The sequence below is a fragment of the Hirundo rustica genome, chromosome Z (genome assembly GCF_015227805.2).
Source record: "Hirundo rustica isolate bHirRus1 chromosome Z, bHirRus1.pri.v3, whole genome shotgun sequence".
Taxonomy (NCBI): domain Eukaryota; kingdom Metazoa; phylum Chordata; class Aves; order Passeriformes; family Hirundinidae; genus Hirundo; species Hirundo rustica.
The window spans coordinates 18,791,626-18,811,820 of NC_053488.1; the positions used below are offsets into that span (position 1 = coordinate 18,791,626).

The window sequence follows — 20,195 nt, forward strand, 5'->3', positions numbered from 1 at the left end:
TGTGAGCAAGGGTTGATATAGTCAGTATAATTTAGCAATTGCATTTTCTGGCATTATCTGTTGTTTTCCTGTGTGTCCCATTAGATTTGTTTTGCCAGTGCTCTGTGACACACAGGAGTGCTAATTCAGGTGGTTTCATGATCACAGTAATAAGGAGGTGTTTGACTCTACAATAATTCTTCACAGAGGTGGTAAATCTTCTTTATATTGCATTTTATCTGTTCTTAAATGATAGTTTCAGAAACCCCACAACTGTAGAGATAACTAGTTTGATTTAAAAGTGTATTGACTAAAATCCAACTGCTTCTCCCCCGAGGCTGCAGCACTGCTGTATCGCTGTACAAATAGAGGCCTTCAAATCAATTAACACCACTGCTAAGAAGTTGTACTTCTTCCCTGCAGAAATATGCTGCCAGCATCACCATGTTCCTTGCTGCCAGAAGAGATGGCTTCATAGTCAGCTTCTGCCTGCCAAAAATTGCCCTGAGTTCAGCCACATGTCCCTGTAGCAGTGCTCATCAGGCCAGCCTTTCAAGATTTATTTCATAGCCCAGACTTTAGTGCACACCACAAGCATTCAGCTATCCCTCCCCCTGGCAGAAGCAGTCCTCCTCTCCCCACACTTAGCTGGCTGTCTACTGCCCCACTGGCACCCACAGAATTTGTGTGTGGTTTTTTCAGCCTGTGTAATGAACATGCACAAGGGGAGGAACAAACTGGTAAAGGTGGTAAACAAATTAACGCTTTAAGCTGGGGATGAGTATTGCCTTGAGGTGTAATTAGCATTTTTTCAGCTTCATTCGCATTAGACGGTTACTCGTTGTTATAACTGACAATAGTTTAAGTTTATTCGTCTAAGAGACATTTGCATAGTGCAGGAGAGGAGTTTGCGTGAGCTGGGTATTGACAAGGGGAAAAGCAAAGATGGGAGGGCATCTGTGTGGCACCACAATTGCGGGAGAGGGGCAGGAGCCCAACGGGCGCAAGGCAGAAGGGAGCAGGCAGCTTCACTGTATCATAAAGCAGCTACAGAGAAACCACTATCAGCGAGCTGGGTCTGGGTGTGGAGCTGAGTAAGAGCACTGGAAGCAGAAGGGGGGAGAAGGAAAGTTGTGCTGAACTAAAGGAAGCGTATGCAGGGTGTGAAAATTGAGCAAAACCCCTGTGTGATTTCTGAGGCAGACGGGAATTTGTGGACCACTCTGGAGAAATTGTCATGTAGAACAAAGAAACTACTTGACAGATTGTCCAGGCATAACCATGGCTGTATCCTCGTGTATGGTCTATATATAACTTGGTCATAGACAGGAAATGCTTGTGGTGTTTCTGGCTTTGGTGCATATTTGGCTTTATTTTTTTTTCCAAAACAAAGCTGAAAGTGGTTTTATCTGCATACATCCAAAAAATGCATTACAGAATTACAAAAAATTAAAGGAAGAAGAGCACACATTGCAGAGGATTTTCCTGATGTGCTTCTGCTTCTCCCTCTATCCCCTTTTTGTTTGTCACTGTGTTACTGGAAGAGGGTATCATTCCAGTATAGACTGTTGGTATCTACAGTCATACTGCGCAAGTTCTCACAGTATAAGCATTATCAGCAGCTCTTTCTGAAAGAAATACAAGCACTATAAAGCAAATGGATGCCCAGGGCTTTGGTCTTTTTCTTTTGCATCAATTAATGCTTCATCTGGTGGTAAACAGCAATAAAAACCATTCTGTAGAATGTCACTGAGCCAAATCAGAGACCCCTTTGCACAGAGTAGCTGTTTCCCTGGCGCTGGGTGGAGGTGGAGGAGGTGGAGTGCTGCCTTGGGAAGGCTGGTTTTGGCTTGATGTGGTCCAGAATTGCTGTTTGGCTTGTACTGTCTCTTGCAGCATTAAATTCTGATTCAAGCAACTGAGTTTAATGCAAGCCCCACTCTCTGCCATATATTCTTGAAACAAGGCCACAAGAGATGTTCAGTGATCTGATTCATTCTGCTGCTCTGGTGGCACCAAGCTGTCTTGGCAGAAGCAGATGGAAGCAGCTGAGGTTTTGCAACATCTTTGTGACCATTACCAGTCAGAACAAATCTGAGCGTCTCATCCTCTGAGGATAAGAGAGTACTCTTTTCACCCTTAGGCTCTGGGAGTGTGAATATAACTAGGTAAAGGAGAATTTAAAAGAACTAGAGTAACTGAGACTGCACAATGAGGTGAACCCCAAGTCCAGAGTGCAAGAAAGCAGCTTGGATGTCCCATGGCCACACCATTTTGCTGTCACGCAACCATGTGGCTGTAGCAGCTTTATCTCCAATTGTGTGCTCCAGAATATGCAGCATCCAAGGAGGTCTGTGAAGTGGCTCAGCCATAATGTAAAAAAGAAATTACAAATGTAAAACTATAAAGAAAAAAAGTCACAATGCAAAAAAAACCCAAACAAACAAACAAAACCCCCACAAAAACCACCAAACCAAACAACAACAACAACAAATCTCCGGAAAATTATAAGTTATTAACAAAACAAATTAGGTCTTCTGATCACTGGCAGGATCCATCCATCTTCCTATGTCAGATGTCACATGAGAACATTGTTTGTCCAAATTCACAGTATTTGTGCACAGTCACAGATATTGGGAATAATGCTAGTAAAAAAACATGGTCAGACCAGCCTCTAGAATGGAAGGCACTCTGGAATGCTACACTAATAATTGCATAAGAGTTGCAGAAAAAGACAGCATCATGCGATTTACTGACCTAATTCAGCTTCTAGGAAGAGAAAGGACTTTGTTTCACCTAGTTGGTACATAAAATGTTGAAACCCTCAAAAGTATTAGCAGAAGTACCTGTGGATCCTGTAATTGGCTTAAGGACAAATCTTTGCCAAAAGCACGAAGTAGTGGCATTTGGGGTTTGCTTTGTTTTAATTTGCATCTCAAAAAAAACCCAAACAAAAAACCCACAAAAAAACCACCCCAAACCAAAAACTAAGTTCATCTCAGGAAACATGTCCCTCAGGTGGGCCCATGTAATATTTTTGCTGGGCACTCAGCTAACTGTCAGTGTGGTACTCAAGCTCCTGAATCCCCAGGCACCTAATACTTGACAACAACTCTATCTTTTTGTCTTTTAACTGACTGGGGGTGGGGGAATTAGTCTTGACCTACCGGTGTTTAAAAGAGATTGGGTCTATTTAAAAGCTATTTATTGCCATATTTCTTGCTAAGGCAGTAATAAGAGCTTGACTTAAGATATTAATAAGAGCTTAACCAAGAGGGTAATGAAAGACTTCATTAATTTCTACGAGACATGCTGTGATCTTCAGCTGGGACTGCATTGTCACTGCTCTGGATTAATCAGATTTGAGGATCAAAATCAGGTTGATCAAATTTAATTTCTCCTGCAGTGATGACTGCTAGCAGCATACTGAATGCTGTGATAGGCTAATTCTCACTGGAATGCAGGAGAACCCACTTCCCTGCAGGTGTAGCATTGCACCATGAGCAGAGTGTGCGAGGGAGGTGGGAACTCACAGGGTATAGGAAAACAAAACCAGAAAGCTTCAGTATCCTTCTTGTGGTAGAGAAAAAAAATGCATGCTGTAATTCTTGTGAGATTTACTGAACTTTGTAGAAGTTGGACATTGTGACATAGGCTTCCTCATTGTTTGGTGATCTCATGTCACTGTTAGGCAGCATCTGGGATACAGTGTTGTCATTTAGGGGCTCTGGATAGGGCTGGCCAGAAGGATCCAGGGAACAAATGGAAGAAAGGTTGAAACCATCGCTGTGCAGGGGCACCCTGTTGCCGTGGCAAACCTCATACATGCTGGAGCTGCAGCTGCCCTCGGTGACTGCAAACTGGCTGGTGCCCAGGAGCCTGTGCAGGGCTTCAGCGGGCCAGACTCCTTTGTCAGACACCAGCAGGGTTACATTGTTTTTGTCTGCCATCGCAGGGATAATTTTCAGGTCTGATCCATTCCTGAATTTTTCTGGAAGGCTTGTCTCTGGAGCAAGCGATGGCTGCAGAAAATTTTCCAGTTCAGCTTTTGTCCAAAGGCCGTCCACTTTATGGATATGAACATAACCAAAACTCTCTGGGTTAAAGCTTATATCAAAATTCTGTGCAGCAAAGGGAACACAGTTAGTCAGCAGTGGGTGGTAGTTTAAGAGAAAAGAGAAAAGATAAATAAAGATAAATAAAAGATAAAAAAGATAAATAATTTTGATTATTTATTTGGTTTTAGAAGGGTATTTACTATTTCTTTAACTCTGGATGTAACCCTAGGTTAGCACAGAATAAATTATCACATGTCTGAAAATCTCTTTCCCTTTTAACTTCATCTATCCTGTGTCCTCCTCTGGGCAGTACCCCTGGAGAGTGTTTTATGCTCTATACAGTGTTTCAGAGACTTTTCTGAGACACACATTTATCTCATGCCTGCCATTTTCACAGGAAGGAGTGTGCCCACTCAGGTGGTTTCTTTCAGTTTTACCTTCCTAATTTAGCAGCAAGTGAAGTAAAAATTTGCCACGACTTCCTGAAACACGTTAGGAATTCATGAACTGGAGAGCACAGGGGCTAGGAGAGCTGTGTTAGGCCTCCTATGAAATTAAGAACATGCTAATGTACCTGGAGTGAACAGAACCAGTGACTTTCTTGTCCATCTGGCTTTTGACTGGCAAAGCAGTTCATATACTGCATGATGTATGAACAATACTGCTGGCCATATCAGGGTACATGGATATCACCAGGGATGTTTGCAAAAGGTCCCCATCCAGCCCCATGATCACAGTTTCATAGAATCACCAAAGCACCTTGGTTGTAAAGGAACTGTGGAGTCCGACCATCTGTCAGAAGCAGGACCTGTGTTAGGTTATTCAGAGTCCTATCAAGCCAAGCCTTTAGCATACTCCTAAAGGATAACCTGCCTTGTCTTTGGGCAGTGGCAGGCCTAAACACAGGCTAGAGTGTTTAATTATTTTCACTAGAAAGATTCTTTCCTCGTATCTGGAAGAAGTTTGCCTTGAAGCAGCAAATGCTTGCTGTCTCTGGTCCTGTCACCACAAGCCTTGTGGTGAGAGCACCTTTCCCATCTCTCTACATACACCTTAGGTATTGGAAGTTTGTAAGTAGTACTCCCTACCCTAAGCTTCCTTTTCTTCTATTAAAAAACTTAATTCATTCAGCCTTTCTTCATACATCAACTTCCTAAGACCTCTCTAGTTACTTTTCACAAGTCAAACCTCAGGCAGTAGATCAATTATGTGTTATTTCCATACCTTTGACTGACATCTGCATGAGCAAATGTGGCCTCTCTTAAGTGAAATGTAGAAATAATTTCTGAAAGATGTCCTAGTTCATGCAGAAAATTCACATATTGTCTCTCAGGAGCATTAGTTTTGTCCCCAAGAGTCTATACTCAAGTATAAAGAAAAGTAGAAAAACATACATTTTTTGGCTTCTTGCATAGTTGTTCCAGCGTTTTTTTATGGTCAGAAAGGTTTGGCCATACAGTAGGCTTGATCCTGAAATAGCAACAGTAGACAAAAAGCAGCATAAGAGGACTATGTTGAGCTATCAGAGGTTCATATTGCATCATTTTTACTAGTTCCCACAAAGCCTTAGGGCTGGCTGACATTATCCAGAATAGAGACAGAGAAGCCTCAGAATAAACCAGACAAGAGAAGAGGAACTGTAAAGGTCAGCAAAAAGCCATTGTTCTTTTGTTCTTTGGAGTGCACAAATTGTCACAGTTAAAAGAAGACCCTTCACTAAGTACTGGAAATGCAGCAAATAATACTGGCAAAGAGTGTGATGCTTGTTTTCATCTAGCTGTGTTAACAGGGTTCTGTGTAAGTGATAATTTTCTGCAAGTGCAAGAAGATACCGTGGTTAAAGTGGAAATTTGTTAATACTTGCTTCTGCATGTTCAATTAATTCAAAGAATGGCTTATTGTCCTAATCCTTGGCCAGCAATCTGAGCTTCAGACATCTGTTCTGTAGCCTTGTTCCACAGGTCTCATTTTACTCCCTTAATTAGCAATGTTCTCATGTGGCGCTGCTTGATACTCTCAGCAATGATGCACCTAGAGAATGTTGTCCAAATGATATTCAATTGTTGCAGTGTTATAATTTTACATGTATTTGAATATATATTTAATCTTATTTATGTGTCTGTGTGGCTGTGTATATGCAGATGTAGAAGAACCTTTTCTTTTTTAAAATGGAAATATTAAGTCTCACCTGTTTTTGCTGCAGTTTTATATAAGCAAAACTTGTAGCAAAGTTGGAGACCTGCATGTTCCCAGTAACAGTAAAATGCAAGAACGAGAAATCTTCAGCTACCTCTATACTTCTGAATAAAGAAGCACTAGGGCAGATAACTCCAGTGTCTAAAATGTTTAATTATTAAAATTGTTTGCTGCATGGTATGGCTGTGGCCAACTAGCTTTGGCCAGGTAATCCCCATGTGTTACTCTGGAGTTGGCACTGCCCAAGTGTTGTCCCAAAAAACATCTCATACAGAATTTCCTCTCCTGAGCTGGGTGTTGTGGACAGACTGCTCTGAATGGTGTTGAACAGTCCTGGGCAAGTTTCCGTCTTGCTTTTGCAAGGAGTTCATCTTCTACAGTTGAACTTGGATTTTATCTTCCCAGATTCTAGTTTCAAAACATTATCTTTATATCTGTTCATTTTCTTACGGCTGTCAGCTCTAGTGAGCCTTGTCAGTAAAAACATATTTACAGTTATCCACCTACAGCTGTGTAGCAGATACACGAAAAAACCCTAACGCAGACCAAGGACTGCTTGGGTAATGAACGTATCCTTAGTCCCACTTCTGATCCCGCCTCATGACTGGCTGGAAGAGGATTTGGCCAGGCTGGTGTCTGACACCATCAAGCCTCTGTTGCAGAAGGCTCTGCTCTGCTGCTTCTGAAAACACTGCAGAGCAAACACCCTGCTGACTCAGCCTGTGCAAATGAAAGAGGTCATCACCCTGGCATGCTGTTTCCACATTTCTTAGGAGTTTACTAAAAACCACAGGTCCCTTTCTTTTTTGGATTTTGCTTTGTGAGACATATTTGCCTCCAGTGGTACACTGAGTCTTTAAGTCTTTTGTGGTGACTTCGACTCATCAAAAGTCCCAGTGTTTTGAGCTCAAGACTGAAATCTGGTCCAAGAGGCAGGTCATCTTCTGCCTGCAACACTGTCTCTTAAACTGCTCATTTCTACTCTTTGCTTGCCATCAGCTTGATACAGAGTTCCAGAGATGGAGAGAGAATAGTTCACAAGTATAACGGGGAAAGCAATAAGACTGTCAGAACAGGTTTGGGTTCCAGCACCTTTTCTGATTCAAAGAGATTACCTGTTTTCCCAAAAAACTACGATCATTGCAATCATAACAATGGACAGCATGAATCCAACGATGGAGAATATAACCATGACCACACTGCTATCTAAAGGAAAACAAAGAACATCAGCCAATGCATATAAATGTGTCACTGTTAAGCCACCATAACAGTGATGTCTTTTCAGATGATAAATTAAGAATTAACACTAATCATTGCACTTGCCTATCACTGGGCTGATATAATGGCTCATTTCTCCTGCCTCTGTGAAGGAGGTAAATGGCAGGCTGCCAGAGCATTAGCACTTGGTTGCGCTTTGAGCTGGGTTCAGAAACTGGATTAAAGCAGCTTGAAGTGTGCTATCACCTCCTGTGCACTGAAACCAGCATTTGGTGTGTCCTCACAGCAGCAGAGAGATGACTTTGAACACCCGTAATGCTGAGGTGCCCCTGGGGACTGAAGGGACTCAAAGACCACAAAGATTATCCATGTGCAGTCACACATGTGCCATGTTCACACCCCTGCCCAGGGTCCTGAAATGGGTCACGTTTCACAGCTCTTTGTGCCTTACCCAAAATGCCTGATGCAAGCCCTTCCTTCTCCTGGCAAGCCAGCCAGCAGCAAGCAGTGAGTCAGCCTTCATCTCCCTCTGCACCCACACCCTCATGCTCTCATGGCAGCATTTCCTCTGACCTTATTGCCTTTGAGTGAGATTTAAATCTTCACGGAGAGCCAGCCCTAGACCAGAGCAACCCAGCTGCTCCGTGAGTCACCTTCTTGGAATGCCTGTGTCTGTGAGGGCTGACCCTGCTGTGGCTGTGGGCTCTTCCCTCCCCATTCTCTCATCCCTGCTGCTGCTGAGGCTGTCTAGGGAGCCCAGATCCCCAGCTCTGCCTTCCTCCAGAAGGACCAAAGTGTTTTCAGCCCTTACAGCTTTCTGTGGAGTGCTGCTCTCTTGTTGTCCTGAAGCTCTTGGAAGTGCTCCATTCACTCCATGTGCCCTTAAAATAATCTCCATTGGGCTGAGAACGTACTTTCACCTCATACGATACTTCATTTTCCAGGTTTTTCCCCAGCAATTTTATCTGAAGGTATGGTGACTCTATCGTCTAAACACACACACACAAAAATTACAATTATTTTTCCAGCAGGCATAGAGAGTCATCCTCAAGTTCATCAAAATATGTGAGATCAGGTGCATCCCTGAAATATGGTGCTGTTTATTCCATCTCTCTAGCTATTACACAGGTGCTTATCAGGGCATCAGCCTAGTAATCCAGATAGTATTGAGAAGAGAGACAAATGCCGGGTAAAAGCTTTATGGAAAACAGCTGTGAGTATTAACTGTGCTTTGTGGCAGCTGACACTGCTTCCCTGAAAAGCCTCAGAGGAGAAATGGGGAAAAAATACATTTTTGCAGCATAAAAAGACAAATGTCTGAGAGGGCAGTTACAGGGAAGAAGCTGAAATCCTGCAGTGCAGCTCCGGTGCTCTCCATTTCAATGTATTTTGCTGCCTGAATCAATTTTCTTTTTCCCTTAAGTTCTTTGGTGATTGATCTTTGTATATTTTCAGTCTAATCAACATCGAGGGCAATTTAATCTGTGAAACAGAGAGCAGTTAATAGGCAAGCTCTAAGTGATGGCTAGGTGTTAGAAAAATAAATTACTTGTGAGTAGAACTGCCTTGTTAAGGTTTGGGTCTTGGCATGCTTTGATGATGTGGGACCTGGGAGAAGGTTAACAAAGCTTGGGAAGGATGTAGTGATGGTAATGGACACAAAGAGTGCAGAGGTTTTGGGCCATAATCAAGGACATTTGGCAGAACCCCCAAGATAAGGAAGAAACTAATAAAGACAACTTGGTGACTGTGCTGAATCAGCTCTGAACTGGGTAGAAAGTAATTCTGGCAGGAGTAGATCATGACTGCTGGCTCATGGCCCACCAGATCATGCCACTAACTCAAGAGAAGACAAAGACTGAGCCTGCAGGCTAAATGGCATGAGATGTGAGAGAATCACTAACTGATAGAAGATGGAACACTAATTAATTAGAGAACTATGTAACTTATGGTCAAGGAACACTAATTAGTTTGTTGGCTAAAATGTATAAAGAGTGAAACATTTTGTTTTACTATTAGTTTTACTATTGTTTACTAATAGTTGGTGTGGTTGATTTGTGGAATACTATGGAGCACCCATGCTTGTGCAACTGGAACAATCAATGTCTCTCTCAAGTGTTTAATTAGTGGTTTGTTGCACTCCAGGTAACAAATCTGATTTTTGGGGACAACACTGTTCCCTCTGTAAAACTCAGGTGTAATCTATGCTTTGTGACTAGCTTTTGCATGGCTGCCCTGGTGGCAGGGGACATAGATCCCTGGAGCTGGGCAGCCCTAGTCAGACCTGCAGCTGCAGCCTCAGACAGCCTGAGGGTGGGAGAACTGCAGGACTGTATTGGAGGTCTGGAAACATTCAGTGGAAAAGGAGATGCGAAGAAACTTGCAAAATAAGTAATGAGGTTTTGCTGACTGCTGAGCACAGAAAATAACAGCAAAATCACCACAGAAAACTTTGAATGGTTCAACACATTATGTTTTCTATTCCCACTGCAAACCCCAAATGAATGCCTCTTTTGACTGATGAAATTTCCAAATGCCAAATATTGGGCCTTTCCAAGTTTTCAGATGGAGATCTGCAGAAATGCAGATTTGATCATTTTTACATGATACAGGTAATTTTGATAGCATTTAATTTTGGAAATCAGTGTAAGCACACCAATACATCACCACTTACCTTCCAAGGACCTTCTTTCTGCCGATAGGCTACTTGGTGTACTAATTTGTCCTTTAGGTATTTCTTCCTTGAGTGTGGTGTACAGTAACGAATAAGATATTCATTTGCCTCTCTTTCATATGTGATATTTATAGCGAATGGTACTTCAGGCTTAACTGCAAATAATAACAAACCAGGATACAACAGGAGCAGAATAATGTTACTAGAAAATAAACAGAGTTTGAAATGTAAAAAAAGTCTGCTTCAAGTTACAGCCCTGCAGGGTGACCTGTCTTGAGGAAGAGCTGTCTCGAGTTAGGCAATCCTCATGCTGAGCCCCAGCTTATCCTTACACCCTGATCCTGAGATCCCTGGGCTTGGTTTTGACCTGCTAGAGAAGTAGTTTGATTCATGCTATCTATGGGGTGGACAGTCCCTAAGCTGCACAGTCCCTCATCAGAGATGAACAAAATACCCCTGCTTGGCAGGTCATCTACACTCAGGAGCAGCTTCTTCAGCCATGGATGGGATTCAGTCTATGTCCCAGTCCAGGCAGTGTCACAATCAGCCTGAATTCCTCTTCACATTTTGAATGGAGGTTAATCATGTCTGTCTTTGAAGCAGGGGAAACACCACACTCTGATGACACCCCAATCCAGGCTACATGCCCTGCTAAGAAGACATTTCATGCTGCTTTTATGTCATCCAGATTGACCCTCAGGCTTTGTGCTGGGCAGTTTATTCCCCAGTAACCCCCATAACTTTAAAAATGTTCAAAATGTTAAGCGTCTCACCAATGTCAGTTACAACCAGACTCCTGCAGACCCTTCTCTTCATCTCAGAGTACATGCAAACATCTCTGCTTGAGAGTATATCAATGAATTGTAAGAAGAATACATCTTCCTTTTTCTTCATGTCAGAGCAGGCATAATTGTTGTCTTCCTTGGTACTGTTGGCCAAAGTGACACGACAATTTCTTCTCAGTGTTAATATGACTTGACTACTTACTATGTATCCTGCTTGCTCATTTCACTCATCTCACTGAAGTGAGACTCCATGTGAAATAAGAAATAATGCAATGCAAATAAGGAGTTGGAGAGATTGATAGTGTTTTTCCTTGTGGTCCCTGAGAACAATAGTAAAGTGACATAAATCACATTAAGCGTCATAGAGCTCTTGAGAAAAAAATACAATTATTTCATTGGAGGTGTATGTATTAAAATATTTGCATCTTTAAAATTACCTTACCACTACTATATTTAAATATAGGGCAATGTGTTTTGATGTTCTTTGAAGATAAATGGAAATTTCCTTTGACTTAGGTGGCAGCAAATAGAGGATCAGCCTGCCCATGAAGAAATCACATGGCAGTTTTAGTGCTTTTTTCCATTTCTGTGGCTCCCATGTTTGAGAACTGCCATAAAACTTCAGTCAAAATCCCATGAAAATAGAAAAATTCTAATAAACTATGAGGAAAAAAAAAAAAAAAAAGAAATATTTAGTGACTAGTATATAAAGATTTACAAAAAAATATCCATTTCTTTTTTTGGCTGCCACACAACTTTCAGTTTCAGGAAAAATAGAAAAAGGGAAAAGGATCCGTATGCTCAAGAAACAAAATCTGATCTTCAGCTTGGTGCAACAGTGAAAAAAGAAGGTGGAAAGAGTTTCAAGGCCTTGATAGGAAGTGGAGATGACTGATGGGTTTGATAACTCTTGGGGGTTTGTGTGGTTGTTTTAGTGTATTTCTTGTATGTCTCTGTGTGCAAAGACAATAGCTGAGTTTTTGTCTTTGTCTAGATGCAGACATTTTCTTGGATGTGGAAAATTAACTTTCTGCTAGAGAATTTTCTGTGGCAAGGATCTGTGTCTTCAAAAAACATTTTTTAAAATACCATTTAAATTAGAGTAAAAAGCTCCCCATTCATGCTGGACTACATCTATATTACAGGCGTCCCAGGGCAACAGAGGCAAGATCAGAATTATTGGAGATATTATTATCCCCTTTAGAGACTCTTCCAGCTCTTTCTTTTCCTCATTAGGGAGCTATGTTCTGCTTCAGTAAACTACTCTTCTTTGTTGAATATAGTACTCAAACTTGGCAAAACACTCTGAAGCAGCATTTTGCTTTGCTGCCCGTTTCCCTGCATGTGGCAACGTGACTCACTAGTGCACAGCATTTCACTTCCCAGGCGTTTACCAAGGGACAGATTGACAGCACTTACCACAGAGATAGGGTGTGGTTAGCATTGTAGGAAGGCAGCTCAGTGAAATTGCAGGTCAGGCTGCTAAAGGAGTCCTTAATTTCCAGCTGGCTGAAGCAATCAATGTCAAAATTGTCTGGTTCATCATCCCCGAGAGTCCCTAAGGAGATATTCACAAGATGTTACTGAAGTAAACCTGTGAGTGTATTTGAATTGTAGCTCCATTGCATAGGAGGTTGTTTCTCCATGTGGCTGCCTGAAAGAAAGAGAATCAACCCTGTTGATTACCTGTTCTGTAAGAAGTGGACAAATCTTGTCCAAAATTAAGTTAAAAGCTGTTTGCGCCTTTCAAGGTTGCTCTCCATACATGCCAGTGAAGTCCACCCACTTGCAAGAATATTTTGGTGCCATGAGGCAGCTAAGCCGTATTTTGATTGTACTGGAAAGCGTTCTGAAATGTCATGAATTTGGGCTCAGGAGGAAAATCTCAGACTTTCTGACAGAATGCATGGCTTCCTGCAAATTTGCTTCAATGACTAACAACACAATCATGATTTGACTAAAAGCATAATTCTAAAATCCTATTCTTGCCAGGTATGAAGCCACTGATGCATAAAATACACTTCTGAGAGAAGTCCTCTCTAGCAGATAATGCCAGTTCAGCCCCATTTCATACAATCTCACTCACTACAGCCAAGTAGATGGAGAAAGGGTTATTGTAATAATAATAATTTTATTTATTATTAATAATAATAACGTCATTATTATTACCCCTTGAATGGATCCTAGGGGCAGGAATGCCTCTGAGTCCTTTCACCAATGGTTAAGGGTATCTGTCATGATAGATAAACTCTTTCCTGAGAAAAGGGATTATGCCTGATCCCCTGCTCAGTCCTCTGCTACACATTCCTAGGCCAGGTCCTTGCCATGTGGGGCACCTGATGCAGTGAGAAAAATAATCACAGCATCAAAGAAAGGTTTGGGCTGGAAGGGATCTTAAAGATCATTTACTTTCATCCACCATGGGCAGGAATGACACCCACTCTATCAGTTTGCTCAGCGGCCCATCCAAACTGGCGTTGAACTCTTCCAGGAATGGGGCATCCACAACTTCTTGAGGCAGCTTGTTCCTGAGCTTCACTACTCTCTAAGTATAGAGTTTCTTCCCAACACCTAATCTAAATCTCTCTTCTGACAGCTTAAAACTGTTCCTCCTTGTCCTATTTCTATCTGCTGTGGGGTATCATTGACTCAGACTCACAAACGGAGTGGGGAAATGTCCATTGAAAAATTTCCAATGGAAAATCCCTCCCAGAGAAAATGATGGTCAACCCTTGCATCTGTAGTCAGATTTTGAGTCAGAGAAATCCAGAAGTCAGTCAGAAATGCAGAGAAACACACAAAAACAGTGCAGGCAGAGGCTAGGAAGGGAACTGCTGCCACCAGCTCCCTTGATGGAATGGGAGTATAGGATGCTGCACTAATCCAGAACCCACAGGGAGATCTCTCCCTGACGAGCTAGTATTTACGGGCCGTTTGTCACCATGAGCAGCTGGTGCTAAGAAATTATTACTAGTCTTCTCAGCACAGCTCAGGGAGCCCAGATCTCCCTGAAGGACAACAAACGCAGTGTCCTCCTACCAGTGTTGCTTCTTGGAGGGGAGAACCGGTGCAGCACAGAGACAGAGACAGACACACACAGATGCAGATAAAGCAGACCCTGCACAAAGCTGCTGTATTTAACCATCACATTAAAGACAGAGCCAAAGAGTTCAGCTCAACTCTACAAGTCCTGCAGCACTTTCACAGAGGTGACAGTCTTATCCAGTGCAGCCCTGTGCCCTAAGGGCAGGCATGCTTGTACAGAAATATGTAACACATACCGGTGCATATTTGTACCACATACAGTTGCATATTTGTGGGTAAAAGTGTGTACATAAAAATATGTGTATTCAAAATCTGGGGGATACCAAGTAAGCTGAAATGAATCTGTTTAAAAAGGAAAATAACCCACCATATTTTATACAGATATACACTCCCAAAGCTGATGTTCACAGACACATCACATCCTAGGCCTCTCTCAAGATTTTACTGGCAACTGCCAGGAGACTTGCTTTATACTCAAGGCAATATTAAAACTTAAAGGTTAGGATGAATAATCTGCCTTTCTTTGGTGAAAGAAAACCTCCTTGGTGATCTCTGTATATGTAAATTATATATACCAGATTTTGCATCAGCTCAAAACCCTGACAATCATCCTATTAATAAATGGCTTATCAAAAAAAAAAAAAATTCAACTATTCATTATTTATTTGCTGAAAAGTTACAGACATTTGAATTAATTCTCCATCAGTTTGGCTGAAAAATGAAAATAAAAAAAAAATATTAATCTTGCAGTTCAAACAGCCATTCAAGGTTTAACCAATGCAGAGTAGCTTTGGTGCCCCACTGGAAGGAAAGCTGACTTTATCACTTAGACACTGAATTTCCACGTTGTGATTTTATGGTTCCTTATTCATGGAAATAACATAATAACCATGGAATACATGATAATTAAACCTCAGGAACAGTGTTAAGTAAGCAGCTTGAGATGCTATTTCTGCTATCATTTTTCCTTGGGCTGGCTAAGTTTTTTTGTCTGACATAAGTATGCACGTATCTCAGCCTCACGTCTGCCTTAAACCTCAGAACCGCCACGCACAAATGTCTTTGCTATGTGAATAGTTTTGGTGAGTCTGACATGACTCATACTGCTAAGGACTCTTCACTCAGTTAAAAATTCACAAGACTATTGTAATATTTGCTGTGAGAAGGCCAGACAGGCAGAGCCATGAACCTGGCTCTGCTGAAATCAAGGCAGAGCTTGGGAAGGAGCGCTTCTGAACTGAGATAAAAACAGCTGTCATAGCTACAGTCATGGCAGGTCCTTCACAGAAATGGTTCTCTCTTGGGTTTGGAAAGCATCCAGCAGGATGGTTCAAACCACAGAAGGAATCCGTGGTTTAGGAGAAAAGGATGTTAGCAGAGGCTTTATGCCCTAGAGCTGCCAGGACTTCCAGCAACGTGCAACACCAAGGGCACAGGTAAGCACTGGCTCTCTATGGACAGAGTAATTGTGAGACTCTAGCACTGATGTGGTTCAGGCAGAACCTGTTTTAGTCACAACAGTTTAAGTGCTGGAGAAACCCTACAAGTGTGGGTAGGAGGACCACTGAGAGTGCCCTGCCCATGAGCCTCCCATGCCACCTGCACCCTCCCTGCCTGCCCCTGCTTAGCTCTGCCTGTAGCTTTCTGAGGCCTTTTGGGGATCTTCTCTGCTTCTTCCTAGCTGGGAGACAGCAACTGGTAGGCAATCTGATGCTCAGAAGAGAGGAGGAGATGGAGGCAAGTGCTGCAATTAGCTCTTTCCTCCTCTGCCCATAGGAGTGGCCATAAGGCCAACTTCGTGCGTGAGTTGGCTACTGGCACTTTGTAAGGAGGCAGGACAAATCAGAGAGGTGAAGGGTGAAAGTCAAATATCCATCATGGGTGATTTCACCCTGGATTACTTAGTTTGTTGGCCAAACACAGGAGATTCATTAAGAAGTCATAAAAGCTGCTAATTGCTCAGCGGGAATTTTCTGAATCTGTCTTCATGTATAAGGAAATCATGATTTACTCATGTTAGCAAAGGTCTGACCATACCTGATTTTTGCAAACACACCTGATTTTGGGAAGCCCTGAAGATTTCAGTGACACTAACAATAAATCACTAGCATTGAACATTCCTCACCATAGTTGCTTTCTGAAGCTGGCTCTAAACAGCTGCCAGTTGTATGAATACATGGCAAAGAAAAACCCCAGTGTGGTTAGATGCAATTCTGAGCCAGTCTCTGTTTTCTTTTAATGAAAAACTTATTGTGAATATCCTGTCTACATCCATACATACGTATGTACAACTGTCTGGATACATGTGTTAAAATACATAACACCCAGGGAAAAATTATACTCCCTAAGTGAGAGACAGCATAAGAACACAACCAGCCTCCTCCTAAAACCTGAAAGCTCTTTTTTTCTCAGACAATTGAGCTTTAACCTTCCCGTAACTGAGTGATAGCCCATGTCCTTCAGTGCACAAACTCTTGTCATTGCTGTTGGTTTAGTATCTTACAAATAAGAGTTTAGCAGATCTGGGACTGAATCTCTAATCTCTAAAATTTTTTATCTCCCTGTTGAGAAAAGGAATAGCAGCCTGAAACTGTTATTTTATTTCTGCTTATTATGTTTTTATATTCTGCTTATATATATTTTTGATCTTGATACTACTAAGTAATTTTCACTTCTCTAAATGAGATCAAAAAGTCTACAATAAAGCTGAATTTAAAGTGTTGTTAATTTATAATTACTTGCTGTGTAGAAGATGAAGGCTGTTAGTGATGTGCTGTGAGAATCCCCTGCCTGAGTTGCTGCATCAGCCATGCTACAAGGGAGACTGGGACAATATCCCAGCTACAGCTGATGAAACTGCTTAAAGAAAACGTGCAAGTCTGACTTTTGAAATGGAACAGTTTGGGCCAAGTTTGAGTTACATCAAAACATTTTATTTAGAGGAGATTGGCAAGAGCAAAAGAAGCCAGAACCTCACCCATCTCTAATGTCAGCTATGGGCTGCAAAAGGATGAAGTTATCACTGTTCCCAGGCATAAGTTCCCACATGAACACCAGCTACAACAAGGATTAATGGGTCTGGCACTGCATGCCCTGTGCATACAGTTATTGTCTCCCTTATTTCATATGGATTTGAATGTTATAAGGACAGCAGATTTGGGCATTAAATTAATTAGGTCTCTGCCAGCTCCACCTAAGGCACTGGCACTAAAGAGAGATTGGAAGTTAAAACACAAATGTATTTAATCACACAGTTGCGTTCTGGAGCTCTTAGGTTTTTCAATATCATACATGAGTGGAAAGATGAAGATGAAATGACTCACCATCACCGTCTGCTGAGGTGCAACCACTTTCCCCAAAAGTGGTGTGAAGGAGCATGGCGAAAATGCTCAGTACAGTACTGGGCTGTGTCATCCTGAGCACGCTGCATGTGTGCAGTGGGGCTGTGTGCAAAACCCGCACCGCTCCTTTATAGCCGGCCCCGAGCAGAGCCACGGCCCGCCAGCGAGGGGAAATGTAAACATGCCTACGCACAGCGGGGTTGGTGGCAGCAGGCAGGAAGCCAAAGTAAAGATAACTGCCGAGCTTTTACTGTGAAACAGCTTCCCGCTCCTGGACTGAGCACGTTCTGGATCAGACCACCAACTCATTTGGGCAAGCCTGGTAAAGCCCAGTGGGAAAGGGAGCATGTTTCACGGTCAGTGCTCCTGACTCAGCGGGCGTGATTTGTGCTGTTGATCTCCCTAAGAGCATGGTTTAGTCCCGGCACCCACTTTGCTCCCAAGAGAAGTGCACAGGTCCAAGGGAGAAAAATCTTCCAGGTATTAAACATTAAGTATGAAAGTATAATTGCTTTTGTTCTTTACCAGATTCAAAAGCAGCCCTGCCATCAGGTGATTCTTTATTCTTGTGAGACCCTAGCTGGAGCACTCCATTCAGCCCCAACATAAGAAAGACAGGGGCGTGTTGAATCAAGTCCAGAGGAAGCCAGTAAGCCAGTAAGATACTGAGAGAGCTGGAACACACCTCCTGCACAGACAGACTGAGAGAATTGGGGTTGCTCATCTCACAGAAGAGATAGCTTTTGGGGAGATTTTATCGTGGCCTTTCAGTAAGTAAAGGAGGTTTATAAGAAAGATGAGGAGAAATTATTTACCAAGGCCTGTAGTGACAGAACAAGAGGAAATGTTTTTAAAATAAAAGAAGGTAGATGTAGATTTGGATTGGGCATGCAGAAGAAATTATTCCCTGTGAGGGTGATGAGGCTCTGGCACAGGCTGCCCAGAGAAGCTCTGTCTGCTCCATCACTGGAAGTGTACAAGACCAGCTTTGAGTACCCTGGTCTAGTGGAAGGTACACTGTACATGGCAGGGGGGTTGGAACAAGGGAATCTTCAAAGGGTCCTTTCAACTCCAAATCTTCTGTGATTCTATGAAGTCCACATAAGGCTATGCTGACCCAGAAAAACCTGTGATTTAAAAGACTAATCCTGCAAAACCTGGTTCCCGAGAGCAAAGTGGCACATCTCACGTTTTTTCAGGCTTTGGACAAAGCAAATGTGGGAAGCCAAAGATAAAGAGGTGTCAGATTTTCCTTTGAACCCTTTCCGTGGCTGAATACACTGACGCATACTAGAGTGTAAAGCAGAGCCGTGCACAGGGCTGACTGATGTGGCTAGCTACGGGTGAGCTAAGGGCCCAAAACAGAAGAGAAAGCTCTGGCACAGCCCTGGCTGCTCCAAAAAAACCTTCAGGTTGGAGGTGTAAAGGAAGATGAGGGTAAAGTTTGTAAAAATGCCCAAGCAAAAAGAAAAATGATGACACTGTAATAAGGAGACTTAATATGGAAGCCACATCAGCTCTTTTGTTTGCAAGGAAATAACTGAAAATGCTCACCACGGTGAAGAAAGCTCAGGTCTCCTAGCTAGAAAAGTTTCCTTCTTTCCAGGACATCAGCAACTGTCCTGCAGTGTCTCTTGCTGCCCTAGGCAAGGGGCACTGGGTAGCCAAGGCACTGTTTCTGGATTCCCCTGCCCAGTTTTAATATGAAGAAATGACCACCTTTCCACAAGAGTTCAGCGAGGCTGACTGGAAGATCTCCAAAATCTGTATCAAGCCCCTCCTTGGGGCTGTATCATGGACCCTCCCTGGGGCTCCCCACTGAAGCATTCCCTGCAGGTGCACAAAGCCTAGGTAGGTACAGAAGAGTGGGTTGGGCTCTTTGGCCAGCGTGTTGGCATTTATTGTGTATCGATTATGTGCAATCATGTGTATTGCTGTGTCAGGACTCTCCTTGCTTCACTTCTCTCTGGCCAGGGAAAAGCACTATTCATCTCGTCCTAACACAGACATTAAAAAGACAAAATCTAAACCCCTAAATGCATTTATTTTCCTCCACTGAATTAAGAGAGAGACCAGGTTGAGGCAGACTAGTTATCTGCTCAGCAGACCTCTACACCATACCTCCCACCCACCAAGAGAGGGACCTGCCTGGCCACCCACACAAAGCAGGAGCTGGACAAGGTGCAGGGGCCATGGGGCCGTTGGAGGTGGCACCACCATGGGCTGACTGAGCCTCTCTCGAGAGCTTGACTTCTTTTACAGAACTGTTTGTGTCACTGCTAAATTCACACAGTGTCCCTTTGAGAAGTTCCCTCTCTCTGAGTCAGACAGAGGGACTTTAGCTGTTACTTGTACTCATCTCTCATGCTCAAGTTTTCTGTGTTTGACCAGAGTACATTGGAGCCAAACTTGAATTAGTGAGATTGATTCCTGGTGATTTCTCATGCTTAAGGCCTACCCCTTGCTTGCTTTACAAAAGACTAGTTGAGAATTTCAACACTTTTCTTAATAATCTTCCTTATTATATTACTCTAAAACCCCTCAAGGTGATTTCTATCTCTTTTGCAGCCAAAAATGTCATTAAAGAAAGGCTCTCCTGTTCAAATTGGTCACTATCCAGAAATGATACCCTCTCACTTTAAATTTGTCTTGTTTATAATTGAGTGGGCTATCGCTTTGATCTTTTTTTTTTTTTTTTCCTGTTTCAGTTGGAACAAACTAAGAGAAAAAGTCTTTTCAGACATAATATTTTTGTTGAACATGAATAATCTTATTATCAGAGCTGTGCTGCTCAGGGGATTTCCATGTTGTTATGGCTACATTTTGTCTGGGTGGGGAAATGAGGGACCACAATGAAAAGAAAAAAAACTAGTATTGAGAATAACCTGAAGCAGACGTA

At 42.5% G+C, this 20,195-nt stretch overlaps 1 protein-coding gene across 1 annotated transcript; it reads right to left on the bottom strand.

Annotated features, from left to right (window-relative positions):
• Positions 1 to 1,367: 1,367 nt before the first annotated feature.
• IL7R (interleukin 7 receptor) lies at positions 1,368 to 17,397 on the bottom strand. The gene is made up of 8 exons (XM_040090131.1): positions 17,279 to 17,397; positions 12,330 to 12,468; positions 10,899 to 11,053; positions 10,126 to 10,280; positions 8,263 to 8,440; positions 7,349 to 7,439; positions 5,432 to 5,507; positions 1,368 to 4,100 (listed from the first exon to the last, which is right to left on the bottom strand). The coding sequence occupies exons 1-8, from the start codon at positions 17,367 to 17,369 to the stop codon at positions 3,597 to 3,599; spliced, it is 1,389 nt and encodes a 462-aa protein (XP_039946065.1). The 5' UTR covers positions 17,370 to 17,397; the 3' UTR covers positions 1,368 to 3,596.
• Positions 17,398 to 20,195: the final 2,798 nt, after the last annotated feature.

Excerpts from the sequence above, each read along its gene's own strand:
- IL7R (XM_040090131.1), bottom strand. The coding sequence starts at position 17,369 with ATGACACAGCCCAGTACTGTACTGAGCATTTTCGCCATGCTCCTTCAC. Across the intron at positions 8,441-10,125 it reads AGAAAGAAGGTCCTTGGAAG|ACGATAGAGTCACCATACCT; the intron begins GTAAGTGGTGAT and ends GTGTGTGTTTAG. Across the intron at positions 7,440-8,262 it reads GCAGCACTCCACAGAAAGCT|ATAGCAGTGTGGTCATGGTT; the intron begins GTAAGGGCTGAA and ends GTTTTCCTTTAG.